The sequence below is a fragment of the Indicator indicator genome, chromosome 37 (assembly GCF_027791375.1).
Source record: "Indicator indicator isolate 239-I01 chromosome 37, UM_Iind_1.1, whole genome shotgun sequence".
Taxonomy (NCBI): Eukaryota; Metazoa; Chordata; class Aves; order Piciformes; family Indicatoridae; genus Indicator; species Indicator indicator.
The window spans coordinates 936,071-949,790 of NC_072046.1; the positions used below are offsets into that span (position 1 = coordinate 936,071).

Here is a 13,720-nt window from a genome sequence, read left to right on the forward strand (position 1 = left end):
CGACCCCAGAGAGGGGAGAGGAAACCTGGGAAGTGAAAGGATGGCGAGAACTGAGTTAAACAAACCACCCCGAGTTTGAAATCACCCCAAAAGGAAGGAGGAGGGGAGTATCAGAAGCGTGCTGCAGTGATTGCGGCGCCAGGGCTTCAGTGCAGAGAGAGGATAAAAAAGAGCAAAGAGAAGTCAGGCCACACTCTCTGTTCCCCTGCCAGCTGATTTGTTCAAAGGATCCACGAGAAATGGGCTATAAAGTACAGATTCTGCCCTGCCAGGCATCAGGGAGAGAAATATTCGCACCTACATCCCCCTCCTCAAGCTTCCGGGGATGCTTATGGGGTGGGAAAGGAGGGGGCTGGTGGTGAAAAGGAGGAGGAGGGGGAAAGAAAGAAAGAAAGAAAAAAAGGATCAAACTGTTTGCCTTTATTTGATTTTTTTTTTCTTCCCAGAAATATTGCCAAAAATCAGAAACCAAAAAGCTGGGCTTCTTTCCAGACCCAGAATTCAATTTTCCAACAATTGATTATTTCCAAACGTTAAGTCTTTAAGTAGTTCCAATTATATATTTTTCCCCCTCCCTGCCTTCAAGCTGCTTTGGGGTTTGGGTTGGTTTTGAGAGTTTGTTTGTGGGTTTTTGTTGTTGGTTTGGGGTTTTTTTTCTTCGTATTTTGTAACTTCGTCCTCAAATTCAATTACTTAAAACCAACCCAGACGATTAAAAACTTCTTCTGCAGCTTTCTCAGATTCCAGATGTACAGATATTAAACGAATCCTATCGAGATGATAATAAACTAATAGTCACAAACCGATAAAGACATTCAATAATTTTAAGCCTGATCAGAGAGGAATTAGTGAAAGAAATCCATGGGTTTGTTTTTTGGGGTTTTTTTGGTCGTTTGTTTTCTTCCTTAAAATAATTCCATTCATTTTGTTTTATTATGACCTTAACTATCAGGTCGAGGTTTTTTTTCTCCTTAAAATTGTCAAAGAACGGAAATCTTCACCTCACTTTGGAAGCCGCATTTTTAATTATTTCCATGGCAAAAAAAAAAAAAAAAAATCCGCTCGGGGAGAAAAAAAATCTCCGAAGATGAACTGAAAGAAAGGGAGGTCTGAAAAACCCGAGGTACGCTGCAAATCGGGAAACCTCGCCAGCAATTAACCGAATTGAAGAGTTTTTTGGGGAGAGGGGGCTTAAAAAGGTGAATTTCACCCCGAAGCCCATGGAGGATCGGCGGGAGGTGAAAGGGAAGCTGCGGGAACAAAGCTCACCCGGCAGCCAGCCAGGGATAAATAAGGATAAAATCAAATTTCCATAACTCGGTGGGTCCATATTTTGGGGGTTTAGGAGCATGAATCCCACTCCCGGTTTTGGTTGGGTTTTTTTTTTGGTTTTTGGTGTTTTTTTTTTTTTTTTTTTTTTTTGGGGGTTTTTTTGGTGGGGAGGAGGTGTTTGAAATAAAATAGCGATAAAAGGAAATAAAGTAACACAAACCACGAGGAAAATCTGCAGCCTGTCCGCGGATCCTGTTCCAACCTCAACCTGGGCCACTTCAGGAACTTCTTCCGTCGATGGGGACCGAGCTTTGCCCGTGGTCCCCGAGGGCATCGGGGTGGGGACGGTGGGACCAGGACAACCCCGACGGCCACCACCACAGCAAAGCCCCGAAAGTCAACAGGCTTTTAACTTTCAACTTGGCCTTGACCTCGGGATTCGGCCCGACCTTGCTGTGAAGGAAACCAGGGTGAGACGGGGGAAAACTGGTGCCCCGTCGGCAAACACCCACCCGTCCGTCGCGGCCACCGTGTCGCAGGGCTCCGGTAATGGGCTGGTTCAAAGCAAACGGGGAGAAAGGAGAGTGAAAAAAAAAGAAAAAAAAAGAAGGGGGCATCAAAGAAGGAGTGCAGTCGTTAAACTACGGAAAGGGAAGAAAGAAGCTTTAAAATCGGAAAGGTGAAGGCTAAAAACATAAGGATTTTTTGGGGGTTGGTTTGTTGTGTTGTTTTGGTTTTTTTTTTTCCCTCCAGAAACAGAGAATTCTCATTTTTCGATGAAACTGAAGGATTTTTAGCAGATGAGAAAAAGAAAAGATGCAACTTGTACTATGGGATTTATTTCTTTCCCTGGGAGAAAGGATGGGGTGTGGGAGTCGGACTTGTCAAGGCAGCCAGGGCGAAGCTCCTGCAGATCCAAGGAGCTGGAAGGAGCCGTGGTTTGGAGGGGACATACCTGCTCCCTGTAGCGAAATGTGGCTTTCCCCCCCCTGTAGGAGCCCTGCAATCGTAATTTCTATCACGATTTGTGCCCTGCTGTTGTCAAATTCCACCGTGGCTCCTCCGAGTGGACGAGTCATTGATTCGATGGCCCAAAGACTTGGCAGAAGGAGAAATTTTATTGTGATTTGATAGCCAGAAAGCAGAAATTTCGGTTGTTTTTTTTTTTTTTTCCGAGAAATCTGCAGAAATCTCTCAATTTCTTCACTTGAACAAAACAATGCATGAGCTCAAGATGCCTTTTGAGGGGAATTCTGGTAAAATTTTCCCTCAGACAAGGCCTTTGGGGGAAAAACGGAGAAAACAACGAGGAACAGAGGTCTGTGTTTGTAGCATGTGCACAGACAGCTCCTACCTGAATAATTTATCACCACAGGCACAGACCTCAATGTTTTCACCCCAAACTTTCCCAGACCCATGTAGTCCCCCATTGCCACGTCTGTCTGTCTTGTCTCCACCTGCCCAGTGCTCTTGGATCCCTAAGGAACTCTCTATTATTTTCCCACCTCGTTTTCCTTCTTTCCCTTTGGGATGTTTTTTTAACCGGGATCCACGCTGATTTGCAGACTCGGATCCACACCAGCGACCTGCGTGTTCCCACCACCACCTTTGCAGTTATTTTTCCGGGGTCCTGGGGACTCCTTTTCCCATCTCTCCTTGTTATTAGGGCCATGCCTTGTCCCTCTCCCCAAGGATACAAATTTCTGAAAGTGGGAATGTTCGTGGGATAAATCCCACCCTTATCATTGCTGCTCCACGGCTGTCAGCGTGGGCAGAGAGGATGGGGGGGTCCCTGCTTGTCCTCGGCTTGAGCCAGGCTTTTTCCGAGGGAAGAAGCCCCCAGACCTGGGTGGGAAGAAGGGGGTCACATAGCAAAAGAAAACAAGCAAACAAACAAACAAAAACCCAAGGTGGTTTTAATCTCAGCCCGGATTTTTCCACCTAGGAACTGTTCGTGATCATTCCCCTCCCTCCCCTCATCTTCCCCACCGATTCCCCCCTTCTCCCCTACCCCCATTCTCCCCTTTCCACCCTTGTCTTTTTTTTTTTCCTTTTCCTCAATATGCTGCTCCAGAGGCACCTCCCGTGTCCCCTCCTGTCACGTGCGCGGGGGTCCCCCCCTTCTTCTTCCTTCTTCCATTGCAATAAAAGTATTTTCGCAATTTCTGCAGCCAGGGTTTATTGGGGCTGAACTTTTTTTCCTTTTTTCCTTTTTTTTTTTTTTTTTTTTTTTTTTGTGTGGGATCGGGGTTTGTTGGCTTTTTTTTTTTCCTTCCTTCTCCGTCCTTTTCCCTCCCCTCCCTTCAAGCAACAACCAATGAGGCGGCCGCCGGTCGTTGCGTCAGGGCAGCCCGGCGGGGAAAGGCAGCTCTCGACTGCTCACAGCCTTTTAAAAAGATCCAGGGACCCCCCCTCGGACAGTGCCCGGGTGCTGCCGAGCAGGCTCTCCCCATGCCCCGGCCCCCAAACCGCCCCCCACTATGCAGCCCCCTGAGCCCCGTGGCCCCCCGGGCCTTGAGGGGCTCCTGGCAGCCGGCGGCTTCGCAGGCGGCCAGGGCAGGGGGCTGCTGCCTCCTCCCCCCCCAGCTCTCGGTGGTCCATCGCCTCCCCCCGGGATGAATCCCGGTTACCCGGCGGAGGGACCGGCCGAGCATTCCAAGCCGTGTCCGGCTGCCGCCCCACCACCGCCGCCGCCCCCTCCGGTTGCCCCGCCGGGTCCCACCGCCTCCACTCCTCTTCCCTATGGATATTTCGGCAGCGGCTACTACTCCTGCCGCGTTTCCCGCAGCTCCCTGAAAACCGGTCCGGTGCAGGGTCCCTTTCCCGGTGAAAAATACCTGGACACCCCCACCGGCAGCGAGGATTTCCAGAGCCGCCCCGCCGAATTCACCTTCTACCCGGGCTACGGGGCTCCTTACCAACCCGTTACCGGTTACCTGGATGTGTCGGTGGTACCGGGGTTGGGGGGTCCGGGGGATGCTCGGCATGAGACTCTGCTGCCCGTGGATAGTTACCATCAACCGTGGGCTCTGGGCGGCAGCTGGAGCAGCCAGATGTGCTGCTCCAAAGAGCAGGGACAAGCTGGGTACCTCCTGAAATCCGCCTTTGCAGGTAAAATCCCTGGGCAGGGGCTGGGAGAGGGGGTGGGTGCATCGTGTGTGGGATTAGGGGGGGGGAAGGTGGGGACCAAGTCTTAAAATAATCTGCTGGGGCGCGGGTTTTGCTGTCCAGAAACATTTGTTTGTGACTCGGCTCCAATTAGCCAGAAGGTAATGATGATAACAGTGATTTAGATTACCAGGGAGGCAGATTAATGGGGGGAGGGGGAGGGGAGCAGATGGTGATAGTATCGGGGTTTAGATGATGCTACTATCGGAGTTCAGTCAGCGACACTATCGCGGTTCAGACATGACCACACCAGCTGTAGCCCGCTAGGAATCGGGGTGCTCTAAAGAGAGTAAAGGATGCTTATGACCCCCACCTCATAGGACTATAAATGGCGAAGGGGTCCTTCCCGCGCACCCCCTCCCACGCCACACCACTGGTATTGAACTTGACCCCGGCCCTGCTCGGCCGCGCACCAACCGCGGTAAAAACGCGGAAATTAGAGGGTCTCATCCATGCTGGTGTTTCGCCAACAGCTGGATTTCTGCGCCCCCCTCCTCCAATAATAATAAACGCAGGTCATAAAAGCAATATTTAAATATCAATGAAGAGAATATAGAACTTAATTATCTTTAAATACCATCGCAGACGGGGAAGCCAGAAGGAAGAAATAAGGCGATAGGGAAAGAGGGTGCTGCTTTCAGAGGAAGGGAAAGGGAGGTGGGTGTAGGGTGTCCAGATCCCCCCCACACTCCTCCTGACTCCACTCAGCCCCATCTTTCCTCATGCCCAGACTCAGCCGGGCAAATGCCCCCCGACGGCTGCTCGTTTCGGCGGGGCCGTAAGAAGAGGGTCCCGTACAGCAAGGGGCAGCTGAAGGAGCTGGAAAAGGAATACGCCAGCAGCAAATTCATCACCCGCGACAAGAGGAGGAAGATCTCCGCTGCCACCAACCTCACGGAGCGACAAATCACCATCTGGTTCCAGAACAGGAGGGTGAAGGAGAAAAAAGTCGTCGCCAAAATCAAAAGCAGCAGCAGCACCCCGTGAGGACACGGTCACAGCAAGCTCCGAAATGGTCTTCGTCTGCCCTCAGCCTGTTCTTGGGCTGGACTGGGGGGTTTCTGGTACCGTCAGCAGCGGGAATAAGCAGCCCCCAACCCCCGGGACGGGCTGAGCCGGCCCCACCGCCCGGGACAGGGCAGGGCTCTGGGTATCGCTCCCTGCCGCTCCTGGGGGCGGTGAGACCGATCCCCCACCAAATGAGGGCGATGAGGAAGATGTCTGTGTTCCCGTCCCCCCCCACACCCCGATTCCTGCTCGCTTTGCACGGACCCTGTACAGTTTTACTCTTGCTTTACAACGCCGCTGCCACGTCGTCGTGCTCCCTCCATTCTCCCACCGCTTCGGTTTCAACTGCATCCTCTGACCGCTTTAAAACCCTCCCAAAAGTGGAAAGAAAACCAAACCCAAACCACAAAATTGGCCTAATCCAGTTAAATCACCCCAATAAGAAACTCCTGGCTCTCCTACGGGGCTATCCCCAGGGTTGGGATGGGGGGAATGGATCCCAAGGAATTCGATCTTTAGAGTTCTGCTTTATTTAAAGCAGAAAATGTCTTTACATTCAGGCAGAAGGAACGAAATGAGCATTTAAGGGAGAATCCAGTCGATTCGGGTGTGTTCGACGGAAACACACATCAACTGTTCGCCTGAATGTATAGAATATACGTCTGATATATACGTACAAAGGCACGGTGGGGGTGCTGGAGGGGGAGGTTATTTTGTGCGGTGATATATAAAATATACATAACCGTATGCAAATGCACATATTTAGCATTATTTTACCTTTTCTCCTGTACGGTATTTGTGTTTATGTGTTCCTCTCTCGCCCCCTATGCATTGCGATATAGTCCTGGATGTGTGGATATAAATATATACTCAGATAAAGGTGTATATACACGTGTTTGTATACTTACGTATAGGATACTTTATGGATGTTTGCGCCTATTTTTTGATACAGGGGAATGCGGTTCGCAGCATTCCACCCGCGCTTTCGTTTTTGTTGTGCCGATTTCCCTGCGTTTTGTACACACATTTCCCTGCTCCTACTAACACCGAATCCGAGCCGATTCGTTTTGTAGCTTGTGCTGAGATAATCCCCGACTCACGCTAAATGATCTTGGTTCGTATGAAGTCCCTTCGTCATCCTTCAACAGAATAAATAGGATGAAATCCAATATATTCCAACATGACTTTTTTTTTCCCCCCTCCTCCTCCTCTCTTTTCGGGTTGTTTGCAGCTCAGACTCCACCTTCGCAATTTCTTTGTTTAATTTCTCAGCGTTTCAAGGTTCGCAGAGTCTCCGCCTTTAAACCTGCCTCTACACCCCTAAAAAAAACGCATTAAAACTTGCCTCTACACCCCCCAAAACCCCTCCTTAAATCTGCCTCTACACCCCCCAAAACCTCCTTTAAACCTGCCTCCACACCCTTAAAAACTACCTTGAACCCTGCCTCTACACCCCAAAAAAACTTTTTAAACCCACCTCTACACCCCCAAATCCTCCCTAAAAGCGACAAAAAACTCCAAAACACCCTTACCACGACCAATATTTCCCTTTTTTTCCTGTTTTCTTTCTTTTAGGAAAAAAAAAAAAGGCCTTTTCCCCCCTTTTATTTTCTCTCTCTCTTTTTTTTTTTTTTTAATAGAAGCAGCAAATCACAGCGTGCTCTAAATAATAAATCTAAAGAGTGGGTTTAGTCTTGTTGTCTCGTTTAATAACTTTTTTAAAAATATATTTTAGGTTTACTCGCTTCCAGCAGGTTCCTGTTGGATAGCAAAGCAGAGCCATACTCTTTCTCCCCATTTTTCCCCCCCAGTTTTTCCCATTTTCCCTCGATATTGCCTGCCCATGACCTTTGTCGGAGGTGCCGGCAGCACCCCAAGGGTGCAACTTTACCCCCGCTTTGGGTGGGCCCCTCTGCCTCTCTCCCCCACCCCGTGACGTCACACATGACATCAGAACCTCTGGGAGGGAATCAACCAATCGTGCTCGGGCTGAGCGTTCCGAGTGGTGACGTAAGCAGGGGGTTTGGGGCGAACGCAATAAATCCCCCCAAGGTAGGGGGAGCCGTCGGGGTTTTGGGGGGAGGCTCTGCGACATCGGCTCCGATCCACACAAAAAAAAAAAAAAAAAGAGAAAAAAAAGAGGCTTTTGGAGCAATGTGAGTGCACAGGAAACTGCGTGTGCAGACCCAGCGTGGACTATAGGGTCCCTGTGCTCTCCTATACGTTGTTGTGTGGGGACTGGTTACACTTTGCTCTTCCCCATCCCGATCTTGCTCCGAATTTCTCGGCTTTGAAGCAGTTCGGGTTTATTTTCTTCATTTCTGGCCCGGAGGGAGAATCTTGGCCCTGAATCCCGGTGGCACCGACCCAGTTCTTCATTCCCTCCACACTAGGAAGCCGTTGAGAATGTTTGTCTCGTTTTCCTGAATGGGCAGAAAGACGAAAACTTCGAAATCCATTTTTCTTTTCCCAATAATGAAACTTTTCGCCCTGTTTTCTGTGTGTCTGCAGACACCGCAGAGCAGAAGCAACTTTACCCGACAGGGCGAATTTTCTTGGATGCCCACAAAGAAAAGGAAATAATCCATGAAATAATAAAAGAAGTCTGCATGAGGCTTCCAAACAAACCCAGTCTGGTAATGGGGTTGAAAGGAGACTTGGTAGAGCGGCTCTCATGAGGGCGGGCCCGACGCACGCGTGTGCGAACGCTTACGGCCAGGGGTGTAGGTATGATTGCGATTGGATCATACGGTACTAGAGCGGGTGGTGGGGAGGAGCAATTCTCTTCTGCGTGTTCTGTGTGGCCGTCGGTGGGGCTGCTGTTTATGGGATGTGTATTTTTGTCTCTATCTCTGACGAGTTCTTTTCATATCACAGTAGAGTCTGCGCGTGAGTCTAGCATTACGATGTGCTCATTCTCCACACAGATGCTAGAGACATGCACCCTAGCTTTCAGATCTTTAGAGGTTTTCACCTGCCTACTGCGACACCACTAACTAGCCCACACTTGGATCCGCTGACTCCCTCACAACAACACTCCCACTGCTCACGTCTGTGACGGGGGGAGTTTAGGGGCAGGTCTCCGGTGGGGTGATTTTCACTACTGGTGTGAGAGCGCGTTCATCATCGATCATGAGACAACTATACTTGATTTGATCCTCTGCACTTCTTTTTGTTTTTTATATTATATGTTTATCTATATTATATGTAGCTCTCTCCTCTATACTGATCAGTGGTAATTACTGAGCAGTCTGTTAAATTAAAGGACCCAGGACGGGTGTCCATCGGCCCCACTGCACGTCTCATGAGCCCTGTCGCTCGCCCATGCCGGGCGGGGGGGGGGGGGGGGGGGGGGGGGGGGGGGGGGGTGGTGGGTGGGCGATATCATCCAGCTCCCATGAACTCCAAACAACCTCTTCTGCGCGACAAAGCGCTGCGAGAGCAGCGCCGAGCATGCTCATCGCAGGGGCAGAGAGCTGAGAGTACTATGGTCGGGATGGCGGAGCTGAGTCACAGAGCTCTTTACACAACGCCGAGCGGTCTATCAGCAAAGGGCTGAGCGAAGATCCGACATCCTCTAGAGCGCGAATCGCCGAAGTGAGCGCGGCGGGGGGGCCGGGGGGGGGCGCCGGGACCAGGTGGAAGGGAGCCCTCGCGACAAGCGGGACTTGTGGGGGGCCGTTGAAGCTGTGAAGACGCTTGAAAGACCGTGGGACAGGAACATCTTCTAAATCGAGGGGTAAGAGGCAGTGCAAAAGAGTGGCGTAGGGCAGGGGAGGGGGGATAATAAATATATGGGGATAGGCATTAAAATGAGCGGGGATAGGGGGGATAAATGAGGACAAATACGGGGGGGGGCAGAGATTGAAATTTGGATGGTGAAGTGGGAAGGAGGTATATAAAGAATGGGACAGATGATGCGCACGGTAATCTCTATTGTGGGCAACAGCAATCTAAAAATAAGGGGAGGGGGGGGGGGGGGGGGGGGGTGGGGGTTATAAGAAGGTTTGGTTGTTAGTTGGGGGGAGGAAGTGTTAAATGGGAGGAGTGCTGGAAAAATTCACACACACACAAATTAAAAAAAAAAAAAAAAAAAAAATATATATATGATATAAAAAATTTTGTTTATTGTAGAGGGATGGGGGGTGTGGGGGGGGGGGGGGTGGGGGGGAGGGAGAGGGGTTGGTGTGGGTTTGGTTGGGGGGGGTGGGTGGGGGGTGGGTTTGGCGTAGGTGTGTGGAGGAGGGATGCGAGGCAAAGATAAAGAAGGGGGATAATGGTGTTAAGAGAAAAGGGGGAGATGGGGGGTTAATAAGTTAAGATGATAGGAGAGAGGACTCGTAGGAGAGGAAAGAGAGGGAGAGGAGAGGAAAAGGATGAGGAGGGGGGGACATTAATACACAGGGGCGCTAGGATTGAGGGCGATAACTTATACAGTGAATACGATGATGATGCATACTGAACATGGGTCAGTTTCACGTTGTGATACAGACAGTGTAAACATTGTACATTTGAATTAGGTACTGTATATTATAGACAGGGAGTGGAAGTAGACGGAGTGTGAGTAATGACGTAGAAGTAGTGGGAGTGGGGGGTGTTGGTATGTGAGTTTGGTAGGTTGGGGGGTTGGTTGTGGGGGGGGTGGTGGGGGGGGTGGTTGGGGTTTTTAGTTAGGTGGAGAGTAGGAGGAATGAGGTAGTCATGATTAGGGACTGAGTGGGATGATGGAATAGTAGAGAGTGTAAGGAGTGAGAGGACGTGAGTACAGAGGTAAGGGGAAGTGGGGAGAAAGTGGATATTTTAAGCGATCAATTTGTGTGTTTGGTTGTTGTTTTTTTTCTTCCCCTAAATCAAATGGAAATGTGTCAAAATCCACCTAGGAACTTCAGAAAGACAGAAAGAGGCACATTGGAGTCACCTCTCCAAGCCCTTCCTTCAAGCCTCACACACCCCCCCACCCCCCCACCCCCCCACCCGCCCCTTATTCCCAGCCTTTGACTTCTTTCTTTTGTTCAAGTTCATGCCCACTGCACAAAGTGTCTGGGCTGCCTTTTTTTTTACTCTCTTCCACTTTCCCCCTTCAAAGGATTTTGTCATTGAACTTGAGCCCACGTTGTAAACATTCTTGGGTCTTACAAGCATCTTGACGGGATGTCATTAACAGGGACCTCAGACTGCTCTGTCTTTTTCCCTGCTTCTCCTTCAGCTGAATCAAAGGTACATTTTTTTTTATGTCCTCACTCCATTTGTTTCCTAATTCGAGTAAAAAAAAGAATTAAAAAAAAAAAACCAACCTACATAAAAGGGAGCTCTGCTTCTTTGCCTCTATCCCTCTTTTTCTTTCGTAAATGTTTCTTCTTATTAACGTTTTCAAAGTGATCTCTTGGTGTGTGTGCTGCTGGACATCACCACGGAATTTTAAACCTCTAAACAAATCAGGGAAACTCCTGTTACACCAAACAAATTTAAGATTAAATTCGTTCCCCTAAAGCCCTGCCAGGGAAATGTCTTTTCAATATATGACAGCCTTAGACCATACAAAGGCAAATCAGAGTTCATTTTCCACTGGAATCTATGTTATCTTTCTCTGCTAGATGATTTAATTGCTTTTTATATCATTTTAAAAAGTACATTTCAAGCAATGAAACAGGTTTATTGTGTGCAGCAGCTTCCCATTGATGGCTCTCACACCACTCTGGAAGTGCCACTCGAGTGGAAATTGTCCCTAACCAGCAACCAAAGCTCATTGTTTCATTGGGATTTGTGCACTCATCTCCAGAAGTAAAGCATCCAAGTGAGAAATCTTTCCATTTTTCTGAGCTGAAATTTAATAGAATCAAGGGTTTCTAATGGGTTTTCCTTCATCCACACTCCAACCCATCCCAGTCCTACTGCAGAGCCCCGTGTGCTGAATGCTAATGTCCACGGGAGGACTGTGAAACACCCGCATTAGGGATCTGGGTCCGATTTTCTCTTGCAATCAAAAGACAGAGAAAAAGACATTCTTTTCAATTCCTTTCAAGCACCCTTTGGTCTTTATTCTCATGGCTAAACGCTTCTTTTTTTTTTTTTTTTTTATCCTTCCCCCCCTCCTTTTTTTTTTTTTTTTTTTTTTCTTCTTTTTTAACGGACAATGCACGAACAACCCGAGGTTGCCCATTTGCATTTTGCCGCATCCTTCAGCTTCCATCACCCTCTTCGGCATCAATTTCCCTGCAGGAAAGTGCAAGGAAAAGGTGATTTCTCCTGCTTTCAGCCAGGCAGGAAGGGGAAAAAAATAAAAAGAAAATTTAACAGATTTTAACAGAGAAATGAGGAGAGAAAACCTCATTTGTTCAGTCCCACAAATATTTGCTCTCTCCGAGCCGGGGAGCGGCCGTGGCCCAAGGGATGGGCTATGGCAGGAGGAAAAATCACAGAATCACAACATCACTTTTAAAGCACAGTTTTGCCTACAAAAAAATAGAGAAGCTCTCGCTGCACGTGAGCTCACCTTCAAGTGTTTCCAGTCCCCTTCAATAATTTGAAGCCTGATATAATTTTTACAGCACCTGGAGTGATGTTTTTGTGTGGTTTGGTTTTCACTACGATTTTTTCCTGGGGATGCACCTACTCGGTTTTAATTTTTATAAGCAAGTAAGGAAGCCTCCCTGGATGACCACAAGAAAGGTGTTACCTGGGGAAGAAAAATAGTTGGAAATCAGTGCATCTGTTATTATGACACCACAGAGAAGGGAAAGAAGATCCTGCCGGTGATTATCTTCAGCTGCAGACAGCAACAAAAGGAACCAAAGTAAAGGGGAAAAAAATAAAGAAAAAACTTCACGCCATGAATTTCCAATCAATGCAGAGGTATGAGGCTAGAAAAAGAGGGTTGGGGCACTGAGGGACAGGACACTCTGTGTGTGTGATGGCACAAAGAAACCCAGATCCCACCTGAGACACTTTCCAAGGACTGTTTGTCACTCTTAAAGGAATTTGATTTCCTATGTTTCACCTCCATCCCCGAACTCATCCTCACACAGCCCTTGAAACCAGGAGGACTCCACTTTGGGTCTGCAACCCAAAATCCAGATAGAGGCAAGAATATCAAAAGTGAAAGGGAATGAGGTGTGGAAGTGTCTGGGACAGACTCCAGCCTGTACAAAAGGAGCAGACACGGAGCTTATGGCAGTGTCGAGCCTCCGAAAATGGAAGCAGAAAGCGCAGGGGTTTCGGATCTGCTGCCCACCAAGACACCAGAGAGGGATGCAGATGGGAGGGCTGGAAGTGGAGGCAGGTTTGTGCTTGCGTGAGAACATTCCAACAGGATTCAATGATTTATTAATTAAAAAGTCATCTAGATTCACAGCTTCATTTCCTCACTGAAGTCTCAGTATAGCAGGAGGTTTCAGTGACTGCTTTCAGTAGGTGAATGAGGCACAGGAGCTTAATCTGGTGTAAAAGCAGGCAGATTTCAAGCACCTTGTGGGATGTGGGGCTTCCAAAGTTGTGTCCTCCAAGTTGTGGTAGCTGTGGGTGCAAATAACCAAGTTTGGTGAGGTGGTCATTGATCACCTAAAAGGGTGTTAGTGACCGAAGGAAAGGAGGGAAACATTTCTCCCTTCAGGAGAAGAACATCAGGAAAAGGTTAGTTGGAAGAAATCTCTTCCTGAAACAAAATTGTCTTTATTAAAATAAATAGCTGGCTTCATCTTGCCCTCCCCTCCCAAATCAGTGAAGAAATTCCCTTTTGCTTTAGCAACCACAGGCTCAGGTCCCTGCACACACATCCACAGCTGCACACAAAGCCAGGTCATCAGGAACAAAAGTATTGCATTGGCTTTCCTAGGGAAAAAAAAAATCTGTGTTTTTTCTCCCATATTTATTTTTTTAAGCAGTTTGCCACATGAAACAAGAAAGGCAGGAAGGGGAATGTAAATTATGTAGAATACCATTTTTCCTACACTTGTGTCACGCAGAACTCAGGAGCTATGGGAGCAGGAGCTTCCAACTTTCAGTCTAGGGCAAAAGGTCTAAATTTGCACTAAAAATCCAGGAGCTGTGTTGAGGTGCAGCTTGTTTGGTGAGCACACATGGCCCTAAGGATGGGGATGGGCTGCTCCTTCTCTGAGAAGATATCCTTTCTCCTCTTCCCATCCCTCTCATCAGCTCCTGGGCTGATGTAAATCAAGAGTAATTCCCCTAAAGTGCAGCAGCAGAATTCTGCATCCCTTGCACTGGTGAAAGTTCAAAGCATCTCCTCCAGCTTAGTGCAGAGGGGACTGGGACC

General features: G+C 48.5%; 1 protein-coding gene across 1 annotated transcript; it reads left to right on the forward strand.

Moving 5' to 3' along the window:
* The first annotated feature begins 3,752 nt into the window (after window positions 1-3,752).
* On the forward strand, window positions 3,753-5,427 carry HOXB13 (homeobox B13). Its single transcript, XM_054396416.1, has 2 exons — window positions 3,753-4,383; window positions 5,171-5,427. Exons 1-2 carry the CDS (start codon window positions 3,753-3,755, stop codon window positions 5,425-5,427), a joined length of 888 nt encoding a protein of 295 aa, XP_054252391.1.
* Window positions 5,428-13,720: the final 8,293 nt, after the last annotated feature.